The sequence below is a fragment of the Gossypium hirsutum genome, chromosome D06 (genome assembly GCF_007990345.1).
Source record: "Gossypium hirsutum isolate 1008001.06 chromosome D06, Gossypium_hirsutum_v2.1, whole genome shotgun sequence".
NCBI classification, from domain to species: Eukaryota; Viridiplantae; Streptophyta; class Magnoliopsida; order Malvales; family Malvaceae; genus Gossypium; species Gossypium hirsutum.
The window spans coordinates 5,790,839-5,804,140 of NC_053442.1; the positions used below are offsets into that span (position 1 = coordinate 5,790,839).

At 33.7% G+C, this 13,302-nt stretch overlaps 2 protein-coding genes across 5 annotated transcripts; both read left to right on the forward strand.

Annotated features, from left to right (window-relative positions):
• Positions 1-1,895: 1,895 nt before the first annotated feature.
• On the forward strand, positions 1,896-5,520 carry LOC107916564 (transcription factor TGA7). 4 transcript variants are annotated; one of them, XM_041095142.1, is made up of 11 exons: positions 1,896-2,144; positions 2,297-2,383; positions 2,826-2,879; positions 3,029-3,195; positions 3,295-3,366; positions 3,473-3,532; positions 3,622-3,699; positions 3,819-3,879; positions 4,139-4,410; positions 4,696-4,920; positions 5,084-5,520. In XM_041095142.1, the coding sequence occupies exons 4-11, from the start codon at positions 3,043-3,045 to the stop codon at positions 5,234-5,236; spliced, it is 1,074 nt and encodes a 357-aa protein (XP_040951076.1). In that variant the 5' UTR covers positions 1,896-2,144; positions 2,297-2,383; positions 2,826-2,879; positions 3,029-3,042; the 3' UTR covers positions 5,237-5,520. The 4 variants fall into 4 exon arrangements, with proteins under 4 accessions (XP_040951076.1, XP_016701329.1, XP_016701331.1 ...); XM_016845840.2 differs by lacking the exon at positions 2,297-2,383; XM_016845841.2 differs by lacking the exon at positions 2,297-2,383 and having other exon boundaries at positions 1,904-2,039.
• Positions 5,521-7,658: 2,138 nt separating this feature from the next.
• LOC107917614 (RHOMBOID-like protein 8) lies at positions 7,659-10,344 on the forward strand. Its single transcript, XM_016846931.2, has 6 exons — positions 7,659-8,149; positions 8,571-8,734; positions 8,870-9,033; positions 9,124-9,404; positions 9,498-9,624; positions 9,973-10,344. Exons 1-6 carry the CDS (start codon positions 7,842-7,844, stop codon positions 10,090-10,092), a joined length of 1,164 nt encoding a protein of 387 aa, XP_016702420.1. The 5' UTR covers positions 7,659-7,841; the 3' UTR covers positions 10,093-10,344.
• Positions 10,345-13,302: the final 2,958 nt, after the last annotated feature.

The window sequence follows — 13,302 nt, forward strand, 5'->3', positions numbered from 1 at the left end:
ACTATTTGAGTATATTTTAGTCTTTTCATTTTAACAAAAAACCAATTAAAATATGCATATGGTGGTAAGGATGAGCAAAATTCAATTCAATTCGAAAAACTCGACAGAAATTTTAAATTTTGAATTAAATAACTCGAGTTATTTATATCAACTCGAATAAAAATAAAATTTTTTTATTTAACTCGAATATGAATTACACAATTCAAGTTATCTGAAAATCTGAATAAAAGAAGACAAAACTACGTCGTTTTGATAAATATTTACCTTTTCTAAAGTTAAAATCAAAATCACTAAGTTAAAATGCAAAACTATCTCGTTTTAATAAATGCTTATCCATAAAATTAAAAGACAAAATCATTATATTGTTTATGTAGTCAAATAATCTTGTACTTCATCTACTAGTTAAATATTTGGTTCATGTATACGCGATATTGAGTATAAATAATAGGATTTGTTAGCTCGAAATTTTTTAACTCGATTCGACTCAATTCAAAAAAAAAATCAAATTGAGTTTGGTAACTAAAATAGGATTCGTCAACTTGACTAACTCAAAATTTTTTGACTTGATTCGGCTCGACTTGATAAAATGCTCACCCCTATGTGGTGGGATTTGAACTCATATCAATTGGATTAGTAAAACTTTAATTTTATCACTCAACCAAAAATTCATTTTAAAGTATTTTATACATTTTTATTTTAATATACCCAAGTTATTACTTTCGGCAGTTGTATCTATCTATATTATTATTTAAGTGTTTTATTGAGTTGAAGTAACTCTTAATCAGGTCATCAACTCGGTTAGTAAATTATGGAAATATCTTTTCGTAATTAAAATAAGTTATACTATTTGAGTGTATTTTAGTCTTTTCATTTTAACAAAAATTAATTAAATTATGCATATAGTGGGATTTAAACCCATGTAAATTGGATTAATAAAATCTTAAATTTATCACTTAACCAAAGATTCATTTTAAAGTATTTTATACATTTTTATTTTAATTTGCACAAGTTATTATCTCCATCAGTTGTATATATTTATTATACTTACTATTTATTAAGTGTTTTACTGAGTTGGTGTCACCCTCAATTGGATCACCAACACGGTCAGAAAAATACGAAAATATCCTTCTATAATTAAAACAAGTTATACTATTTAAGGGTATTTTAATCTTTTTTTTATTTTAACAAAAAAATATATAGTCACATTTGAACTCATATCAATTGCATTAGTGAAATTTTAAATTTATCACTCAATCAAAAATGCATTAGTCAACACGATATTAGCATTATTTATTTGATGTATTTATGTGTGTAAATTTCGTTTTACTCATAATTTAATCTAATTTCTTATATTAATATCATACATATTTCATATTTTATTACGATAACTTAGTTTTGAACCGTAAATTTTATTATTTATTGAATGTTATTTTTAAAGGATAAAAATTTTAATATATTTTAAAATGAGTGTAATTTTAAAATATAAAAGCTCTGTTGACACAGAATCAAATAACTTGCAGTGAAGAGAAACTTCCATTGGTTTCTAAAAAATAGAAATTTATTATTCGAAATATGGAAACGAGAAAGGAAGTCTACAAAAAGACTTGAGTGGTTGTCTGCTATCTTCACCAACAACTGAACTCACCATCCAATCATTTACCACCACGTGGGACCTCAACGGACGACAATCAGAAAATGCTTGTGGGGGTGAATCTTCCTTACTATTTTCCCCGGGAAATGACGTCAGCAATGGTCGTTAAAGGGTGACGTAAACTGATGTAATAAGTGACGTAGGTTAAGGCAGTGTGGGGTGCGTAGGATAAAAAGTTGTGCGCATTTCGGTTTAGCATTTTCCCGTTTTTCTTTACTTTATATTTTTGCTGCTTTAAGTGGGAACACTCAGACGTTAACCTTTGACTGTAGCGATTGAGAGAATAAAAAAATTCACATTTTTTTTCCTTTTTCTTTTTCTCATCACTATTTATTAAGTGTTTCTGTCTGTGGGTTGATTTTGATTCTTCGTTTGATTTCAAAGAGTGGTGAGCTTTTGAGTGTTCATTTGGGCTTCTTTTTTCCTTTTTCTTTTTTCTTTTTTATTTCTATTGAAGAACTTCAAGTTTTGGGAAGTTCAGTTGTTCCATAAGGTTTGTTGGTGAAGTTTTTTCAAATTTCAATCTTTTTGTGGTTTGGGTTTATGAGAAAAAATGAAAATTTTAAGTGGTTTTGGTATATATACAGGGTGGTGTTTGAGTTTTTTGCTGACCATGTTCTTATTTTTTGATTCTTGGTAATATAGGGTGATTAAGTAGGAACTTCTTTTGTTTTTACTTGGTGGATGATTGTAATTTTGGAGCAATTTAAGAGCATGAGTTGAATGTAAAAGTTGAGTTCCTTGTATTTTCAGTTCATGATATGTTTACTTGACTCTCTGTATATGGTTACCAGTTGATGAAGTTGACTCTCTGCACATAGATTTCTCTGTCGGCAATGTTATTGAGAAACTAGGTTCATATTTTAATGGCTTTGATTCCTTGATTTGGCTCTAGAAAGGCAATAATGCCATTTTCCAGATTTCATTGCCTTTGAAGAAAACATGAAACCTTAATATGACAACGTTATTTGTATTGAGTACTAGGAAAAGAGGGATGCTCTTAACAAATCTCCATTGATTAAGTTCCACTTCTGTTCCCTATAAAGCAAAACAAAAATTGACTGTCCCTTTCAACATATCACTCACCATTGATGTTTTTGGTTGGTAGTTCTTGAGACTTTTAGCCCACTTTTGCTAATACTTGAGCTGATTTTTGTTGTGCATTCCTTTTCAGCCTTTTGTATGACTGTATCTTTTACAAGCCATGGAGATTTACCCTTAGACAGAGGTAAGGAAACCGTGTGAGCATTGTTAAAACCTAGACACTTTGTCCTTGTCCAAGATTTGATTGCTACTTTAGGAAGTCCAAGTTCCATTTAGTTTCTTTGTTATGCATTCTTATAATCAGCTGTTGATCTGTTTTTTATTCTGTTGCAGTTGTTTGATAGAGTATGAGCTCTCTGTCAGCCGAACTTACGAGAAGGATGGCAATGTATGAGCAATTCCACCAGATAAACAAGTGGGGAGACACCTTCAACGGTGAAGACAGTCCAAAAACGGGATCATCGACAGTTTTACAAGTGGATGTTAGGCTAGAAAACAAGGTGAAGTTGTATTCAGTTTTGTTTATTTGGTAGGTGGCTTGAGCTTCTTTTTTCTTCCAGTTGCAGGCTATAATTAAATTGTTGTGATTTAAATCATAGGCCGAATATATATCTTCCGAGAAAACCGAACCTTCCAGAAGTGATCAAGGAACAAATAAGCCAACAGATAAGGTGATGAAATTGCATTATTAGCTGTTTTATAATCTAGACCTGCTTGTTCCCTCTTACTAGTTTCAATTGTATTTATATTTTGTTAAAAGACACATAATACATGCAGATACAGAGACGTCTGGCACAAAATCGTGAAGCTGCTCGCAAAAGTCGTCTGCGGAAAAAGGTAGACAAAAAATCCATTCTATATGACATATCTGCTTATGGGAGTTATTTCACTGTATGGACCATTTATGATTTAATTCAATGTTATAGGCCTATGTTCAACAATTAGAATCGAGTCGTTTGAAACTAGCTCAATTGGAGCAAGAGCTCGAAAGAGCTAGGCAGCAGGTGAAGTGAAAACTCTCTCTCTCCCCCCTTTTCTCCTTGTATGTTTTCACGTTTTTTTCAACAAGGAATTCTTTATTTTCCAAGAAAAATCAATTCAATTAGGTATTGCCTTGATGCAGGGGTTATACATAAGCAGTGCATCTACTGGTTATTTTGGACTGTCTGCAGCCGCAAATGCTGGTTTGTGACCTAATCTAATTCTGTTATCATTATTTTCTTTGTAGATTGGCTCACAGAATACATTTTGCTTCCCAACATCTTAATTTACAGTAATATTTTTTCTTTATATGGGAGAGATTTGTTCGATATAGCTTTCAAGAAACTAGATATATTTTTCTGTTTGCTGGATCAAAGGTTTCTATTTGTATATCACACGTGTAAATATTGAGTGCCTACATATTGGTTTCTTCTTTAGAATAGTTTAATTTGAACTTTACAGGTATTACTGCTTTTGAGATGGAATATGGGAACTGGGTTGAAGAGCAAAATAAAAAGATTTGTGAACTTAGAAGTGCTCTCCAAGCACACATTACTGATATAGAGCTCCGCATTCTGGTAGAAAATAGCTTGAACCACTATTGCAATTTGTTCCACATTAAAGCCGATGCTGCAAAGGCAGACATCTTCTATTTGATCTCAGGCATTTGGAGAACTACAGCCGAGCGTTTTTTCCACTGGATTGGAGGATTCCGTCCATCAGAACTCTTGAATGTAACTCATTTTTCCATTAATTATGCCATTCATCCCTCTGTTTCTGAACATTGTTGAGCATGTTTGATTGTTGATTATCGTTTAGCAAGTTTGGTATCGTATTGTTGTATAGATAATTGTCATTGCATAAGGTTAGGCCATACCAATAGTTTCTTGGCTTTCTCTGCAATGAGTAATTCTTCCGATATGTGAGCTACCTACCGAGATCGATAGCTATGCATCAAAAAGAAAATTAACAACATTTTTTACAGACGAATTAGGAAACTGCAAATTCTGTTTGTTCAGGTTGTCATGTCACAAATTGAGCCTTTGACCGATCAACAACAGTTGGAGGTTTATAACCTTCAACAATCTTCTCAACAAGCTGAAGATGCTCTTTCTCAGGGAATAGATAGACTTCAGCAGAACTTAGCTGAGAGTGTAGCAACAGATTTGAGTTCAGGAAACTACAGAGCTCAACTAGCTGCTGCAATAGATAAATTGCAAGCCCTAGAGGGCTTTGTGAAGCAGGTATGACTATACCTTTTCATTGTCGGTTTCTTTTTCTTTTTTTTTTCTTTATTTGACATCGTTACTTCAAGTTGTCTACAATGTTTGAGTTATACTTTTGAGTACATGCTGCTAAAACTTGCATTTGTTTTCTGGATTTTGCATGTGTTCTTTCCCAAAACAGGCTGATCACCTTCGCCAGCAGACTTTGCAACAGATGGCTCGAATCTTAACAACCCGTCAAGCAGCTCGAGGTTTACTTGCTTTGGGGGAATACTTCCATCGTTTACGTGCTCTCAGTTCACTTTGGTCTGCACGTCCACGCGAACCTGCCTAAATCTGAAGTGAAGATAGAAACTTAGACTACCATCAATATTATATCTAGGTTGTAGACGCCAGAAGTTTGTTCCTCAACCGGTAAGAAATGGTCTTTTGCAGGTCTTGTTGTATGAAACATCAATATATATATATAAGCTTATATTCTTCCTGAGCATGAGACATGTAAATATGAATCCTTATTGCTGTGTACAAGAATAATTTTAGGTCAGCAAAGTTAGATTTTCTTGTTTTGTATTTATATTGTTTGGAAGCCAAAGAATTATACTAGCAAGCTTGTGAGTACCTCATTTTTTACCCTTCTTTTGAATTGGATCAAGAAATTTAGCGTTTTAACCGTTATTTTATGATTTTCTTTTTCATTTTTTTTATATTCGCAATTGGTGCAAAGTATTTAGATGAAGATTACAAGTGGATTACACAGTTGTGTCGAGAGCTACTAGCAGTATGTAGAAGTGCTTTAAAAGGCCGTAGTGCTTCAATAGATAATGAAGGTATTGTGATGGAAGGAGCTTATATGCAGAGCTTGGTGCTTGGTGCTTGGTGCAAGCCCTATTGAATAAGTAGTGTCTTATTGTGTCAAGTTGGCTATTGAATAAATGTCCTATTGTGTCAAGTTGATCGTAAGATCATGAGGAGCAATATTAGGATGAGATTAGATTTGATGATAACATGTTTGGAACGTTGAAATACATTTGGTGATGTTCTTTGTATTCTCCTCCCAATATTTTGGGATTTCTTTTTCTATCAAAATGGGCCCAAAGGTCACAACCTCAATATTAACAAGTATCAGCGAGTACAAGTCCATGAAGATTGTTCGGATACTCCATGTTAAAAAAAAAAGATACAACATTTATTAATATTTTGGGATTTCTTAGCTTTGTATGTTGGGAACGTTTTTCATTTGGCAGAGGCATAGCTTCTTTTTCTTTTTCTTTTTATTATCACAAGCAAGTGCAATGTTTTGAGATGGAAATTGGAGGTGGTTCACGCAATTGTATCTGTCTAGGAATGCTTAAGAAGGTTATGGTGAGATTTGAAGGACTATAACCAAAGTTTGGTAGAGTTTTAATATACGGAGAGAGATTGGAACTTAGTCGGAGCCCCGTGAAATGAGAACTGGTGGGATACTCATAAAGATGTGACTTGATTGTAGCACCTAGAAGAAGTAATTGTAATTAGGGGTGTTCATTCGGTTAACCGACTGATTAACCGACCCGAAATAATATTAACCGAATTAACCGACCTTTCAAAATTTTTAACCGTTAACCGAACCGAAATTATTTCAAAAAAATTAACCGAACTGAAATTTTTTCGGTTAATTTGGTCGGTTAACCGAATTAACTGAAAATTATATATTTTTTATTTTTGGTTAAAAATTTACCGAATTAACCGAATTGAATCACTACATAATTAAATTATTTTTAGACTTTTAGATTTTAGTTTTAGTTTTAATTTTAGAATTTTATTTTTATTTATTAAATTATTTGTAATTTTTATGATTGGGTTGAGTTAGGTAATTGGGTTGGGTTAAATACTTGGGTTTGGATTGGGTTTAGGTGAATAGTGGGCCTATTTATATATTATAATTTTATTTATTAATCTTTTCGGTTAAACCGAAAAAATTCGGTTAACCAACTGGTTTCAAACCGAATTAACCGTTAACTGAAAAATTAAAAAATAATTAACTAACCCCCGACCAAAAAAATTCGGTTAACCGACCGATTAACCGAATTCGATCAGTTAACCGAATTTTTTCCCCTAATTGGTCTTGAATATGATACAATGACCTTCAAATAGGTTCAAATATGGTTGAATATAACAACAATCAATGTTTAACATAATTAATTGTAATCATATTATTACCTTCATAATTGCAACAAGTATGTAGATACTTAAATTCCACTAGAATCAGTGGCGGAGTCTGAATTTTTTTTAGAGGGGTAGAATTAAATTGTATATTTTACAATAGTAAAAGGATTAAATTAATTTTTATTATTTTTGAGAGATTAAATTGTAATTTTACCATTGCTAATTTAAAATTTTATATATTATAAAGGACTTAAATGAAAATTTCTCCATTTTAGAGGCCTGCAAGCCCTACTGACTAGAACCGACTTGAGTATCGGCTTGTAATATACAAACATTGCAACCTTTCTTATTTTGAATTAAATACGCAAAGAATTGGTCAAGAATTCAGTCCATATCAATCGAATCTAAACTTAAATAATTAAAAACTTAAATTATCAAAATTCAAAATGATCTAAATCAATATTAATCCAAATCGAAAAAACCTAAATAATTTGAATCTAAATTAATTCAACCCGAAACAATCCAAATTTAAAGTTGATTTAAATAATAAAAATCAGATCATATATATAGATAGATAGATAAAGAGATAATATATAGCAAAATTGAAAAATCAGTGAGACGCGGCAAAAAGTTTCCCTCCAAACTCAACTGTCTAGAGAGAGAAAAAGCTTGTTTCTCTCTCCACCTCTGCAACCAAAAAAAAAAAACAGTTGAATCTTCGTTGGGCTCTTCCAGTTTCCATAGAGTGAAAGTGCAAGAACCTCGAAGCTCAGTCTTTTTTAATTCTCTATCAAATGGAAGGGGAAGCCTCAGTCAATAAGCTCCATACCCAGATCGAAATCAAGCCCCAAGGCCAAGAACCGCCGCCCCCATACTCCTCCGTCGTCGACAATTCCGAAATGGACATCCAGCCTGAAGGAAAGCTTCCTTTCTTCAAGTCCCGCTACCGGCAGAGGGCATCGGACACATGGCTCATCTCTCTGTTGGTCATCCTTCATCTCGTGGCTTTTATAACCACCACTCTCTTCAACTATTTCTCGACGGGCAGTGTCTTCTTTCAGCCTCTCTCTGAGAATCCCCTGCTTGGTCCCTCTGCTTCCACGTCTGTTCTTTTCACTTTCTACCTCTTTTAATCTTATTGGGTTTTATTTGTTATTGTACTCTGAATCGTTTTTCATTGAAGAGATCTGACGATTCCACTTTTAGTTATAATTAGAGTTAATTTGATAACCACTTTCTATGATTTTCTTTTTTGGGAGGGTTAAATAAGTTGCAAATTAAGAACAATAGATAAAGATTAATGCCCTTACTTTGGTAGCACTGGAAATTCGTCGTCTTGTCTAAGAAAAAGAAGGGTTTTGATTGTTGTTAGTAGCCTACTATTCTGAAGCAGTCTGCTGTCATACAAAGTTCTTGGCTTTTGTTGAGCTCTTTTTCGAGGGGGAAAAAGGAAAAAGAAAAAAGAAAAAAAAAAAGGTTATGGTCTTCGTGTTCTTACTGAAATCATGATTGTAATGTTGCAGGCTAGATAAAGTTGGGGCACTGCGAAGGGCATTTTTGGTTCAGAACCACCTAAATTGGCGTTTCTTCGTATGCCCCTGGTTACATGCTGGGATCATACACTTTGCCATCAATATCAGCTGTATGATCTTTATTGGAATCCATTTAGAGAGAGACTATGGACCTTGTAAGAGCATTGCTCTCTCGTATTAAGTATAACCCTTACTTTGCAATGATTCAGCCAATGAAAAACATGCAAAGCTAAATGTTTTATGGGCTGACATTTGGTTAGAACTTATTGTTTTTCACTTTTGATTGACAGTGAGGATTGGGGTAATCTACCTACTTTCGGCATTCTTTGGTAGCTTGGTATGTTCACTTTTTGTTCGAAATAACCCTGTAGTTACTTCCTCTGGTGCTTTGTTCGGATTACTTGGAACGATGCTTTCTGGGCTTATTCGTAACTGGAAAGTTTACTCAAGCAAGGTGCTTAACACTCTTTTTCCTTGTATCCAATTATATCTATCTCCATCTAACCTTTTTGGTTCACTAAACCCTTTTGTGGTTTGATTGCAGGGTGCAGCTTTGGCAGCACTTATAACAGTTCTGGCGACGAATTTCCTCCTTGGATTGCTACCATACATCGACAATTTTGCAAATATTGGTGCCTTTATATCCGGACTTCTACTCGGGTTTGTGCTTTTGCTCACCCCTCAGATTAGGCAAATGTCTAAAAACAAAGCAGGGCTGTTTGAATGCGGTGTCAAACATTCCAAGAGTACCATTAAACTGAAGCAGAAACTGGCACTAGACAGGCCGATTCTGAGGAGCATTTCTCTTATACTGTTTGTTATTCTGTAAGTTTTGTTCACCTAAATGTGAAGCTGAATTAATTTGTTGTTCACCGTTCCGGAGCTAGATCTTAGATAAGGGTCTTCTTTCATTTGCAGGCTTTCTGGATGTCTTGTAGCATTATTCCTAGGCATTGATATAAACCATTATTGCGGATGGTGTAGATTCATTGACTGTATCCCTTACAAAAGGTGGAGCTGCAATGATGGACCAAATACATGTGAGGTATATATATACACATTTTGATTCTTGTTTTGCTTCATTTTGTGATGAGTACTGTCCTTGTGATAGTGAGCAAAAGCATCAAAGCAGTTACCATCTAATTCCACAGTGAAATTCTCCTTTCTAATCCATATAATAATTGCCATGAATTATGAAAACCAAATATCTAATTTCTATTGTCACCATTTAAGTTTACCAAATCTTCAACACGGTATACTAGAATTGTAAGTATGAAAAAGCTATTAGTGGTAGCATGCTTAGTGATTTGCTTCTTTTTAACTGCATTCAGTCTCGTCTCTAGGCAACTCCCCGACTTGATAATCATATTAATGCCTTGACATGTAATTGCAGATCATGAAGAATAACTCAGAGATGACATTGACCTGTTTGTATAATGGCAACACCAGGGTCTTCCCTTTCACCAACATTTCACAGGCAAGGATAAATGACTTGTGCGCTATGATCTGCTGATGGAGGGAGGACTCAAAATGACAGTACCAACTCAAATATGGACTGAGTTGAGACAAATGAACAAATTGGTCGACAGAACATATAGCTGGAATATACAGTGCATTTCCAAGATACTGCTCATTAAAGTGTCTAAGCGGCTTTAAATGATGACTAGCAAACCACTGACAAGCAAAATTCATTGCTTATGCCACTTCTCTTAAAACATTGAGTGCTTCATTCAGTAATTGAATTCTTAGGTATTGATATGTTGTTAATATGATTCTTGAAACTAAAGAGTTTTCTTCAGTGTTCCATATGAAATTAATGGTCTCATATTAAAGCTTAACATGCTAGCCAGGCAGGCTGTTAAAGTAAAAATTGGTTAAACATGCACTTACTCATATGTATGCCCCAACCTGGCTCTCCCTCTCCAACATTATAAAAGGCTAGTAGGCTGAGTGAGTGACACTATCTTCCATGTTATAATGGATAGGTTCGAACCATTGTGGTTCTATTAAGCATTCTGTTTTTGCATGTTTTACTTTTCACTATTTCAATTTTAGTATTTTACTGATGGAAAAAGGTATTCGCACAGAAAAATAGTATCCAGAATGTCCACAAGAAGGTTTTGGGATGGTAAAATGTCTAACTAATTAACCATTACAGTAAATTGAAATTGAAATTTGAGAATCTTTCTCTACGTAATTATTGTACATAGTTCAACGTGTAAAAAGTCCAAAAGCACTTATCACTCATCTTAAAAATTAATTATCATGCATTTGGTAATATGAAAATTATGATTTGCATGGGTTAGTATATAGAAAATCATTTTTCCCCTTCCCAACATGAAACTCAATCGTTGATTGTCTTCCTCTTCCCTTCCCCACGTCATTCTTATCTTATTACTTATGATATTTTTATACTGGTTCATTTCATTCTCATTGTTGAAATATTGAAGAAGAAGAGATGGAAAAGTTTTACGTTGTTTTTATTAAAAAAAAAAATCAGAAATTTAGATTACTAATGTATTTTTATGATAATTATTCATTATAGATCGTTCTTCTCCACCCTAGGATGATTATGAATTGGATTTCCTCTACCATTAGAAGGAACAATTACCTCACACCGATATTATTTCAGTAACTGCATATGAACCTACTTCAATATATGAGAATCCAGACTTGCATTTCACCTAAAAGAGACGAGTCAGATAAATAGGAACTCAATTTTCCCTTTCGCCATACAACTTCATCAACTTTTCATTTCTCTCCCCATCATGTCTCGAATTTTGTTATAGTTAACCTTTCTTGGATAGTGGCTTCAATTCTTTTTTTCACTACTGCATACATAGAATGATACTTGAGCCTTTTTCGCAACTTTGTGTACATGTTCCATATTTAAAATTAATGTATTGGGTTTAGTATCACGTCATTACTTGTTGTGCTTACACATAGTTCTATCAAGATGAGTGAGTAAAATTCAATTTAATTCAAAAATTAAAAAAAAATGTTTGAATTTTAAATTATTCGAATAGAGTTAATCAAATTAACTCGATTTTTTTTTCAATTTTTAGTTTGAGTCGAACTGAATTTTCGAATTCGAATAAATTTATATTATTATTTACTCTAACTATTTTACATTTGTACCCCGAAAACCTTTTACTTCCCCCACTCACCCTTTACCCCCAAATCAAAATCCTCCCCTAAAAAAATCTCTAAACCATCTCTTCTTCATCAGTTTTTGAGGATTAAAATCCCTCTCCCATCCGGCCATCGCCCATTTGCATTATCACCGTCCACCTAAGCTTTGCTACGGCTTCGCCCAACACCTATGCCTATCAAACTAAGCCTCACACGATCCTAAGGATTGAGGAAGATGGTCTGGAAATTGAAAACGGTAAACCCCAAAATTAAATCCCTAAAAATTACGTTCCTACTTTTTTTTAGGCTAAACCTACCCCTATTCGACCATGTATAGATTGTTGATGTGTTCATATAGGAGGCTACTGTTTGTTTTCTTTCTTATTTTTTGATAAATTTGAGAAAGTTTATGTTCCTGCTGTTTTCTTTATCAGAATCAAAGTAGATGAAATTCAAAAGGATACTTCTTTTATAATGATTTAGTAGTTGAAATCAGATTTACCAAAAGGAAAAAAAATCAAGGAAATGAGACATAAAAATGAAAAGAAAACCTCAATCCAATTTGTTCATATATTAATATTGCTTCATTTCTACATTAATTAACACTGATTTTGTAGGCTCCAAATCTTCAATGTCTGTGAGGAGATGATGAAGCAAGCAGTGACAAAAGATTATTTTTGTTGTGTTTATGTCTTGTTAGTACAAAAGAAATATTTTGACAATAAAAGTAAAATGTAAAATTTGGAAATTTTATTATATGAGATGGACGAAGAAAGGTTTCATGAAAAAGTATCGGTCTAAGGTATTAATATGTTATGTAACACATTTAATCTGTCTCCGTTGTCGGAATATTACGACACTTATCAAATAAAATGACAACATAATGCCATTCAATTATTAATTAAAATACCTAATATTCAAAACCAATAATCATTCATAGCATATATACAGTTACGAGCCTTATATTGAGCTTATGGAACTTAAAAATCAATTTGGAAACAATTAGGGACTTATTTGAAACAAAATAGAAAAATGTAAGAAAAACTGGAAGGGATCACACAGCTGTGTGACATAGCCCACAGGCCGTGTGGCTTAGGGACATGGTCGTGTGACCAAACCGTGTACAGTTCGAAATTAGAGTCACACGACCATGTCACCAAACCATGTGCAATTCGAAATAGGGTCACACGGCCATGTCGCAGACTGTGTGATTCAAAATAAGGTCACACGACCGTGTCTCCAGGTTGTGTAACAACCTAAGACCATGTGGGACAAACCTGCACCAAAATTAAATAGTCCACAAAGCTATGTGGTATGACTGTGTAAGGCACACGGCCGTGTGGCAGCCCATGTCTCAGGCTATGTACACCTAAAATGACTTCTAAAACAAGGCAAAACATTACCCATTCCTTAAGCGTCAAGCCAAACCAAAATCAACCAATTACATACCTTCAAAACACATTCAAAAATGCTTAAAACATACCAAAACATTCAACTTAAATGTCTAACCAATATGCCCTCATTAACACCACAATTCATATACCAAACTAACATCAAATTGAAATATCACCAACCCTTACCTTATAAACAA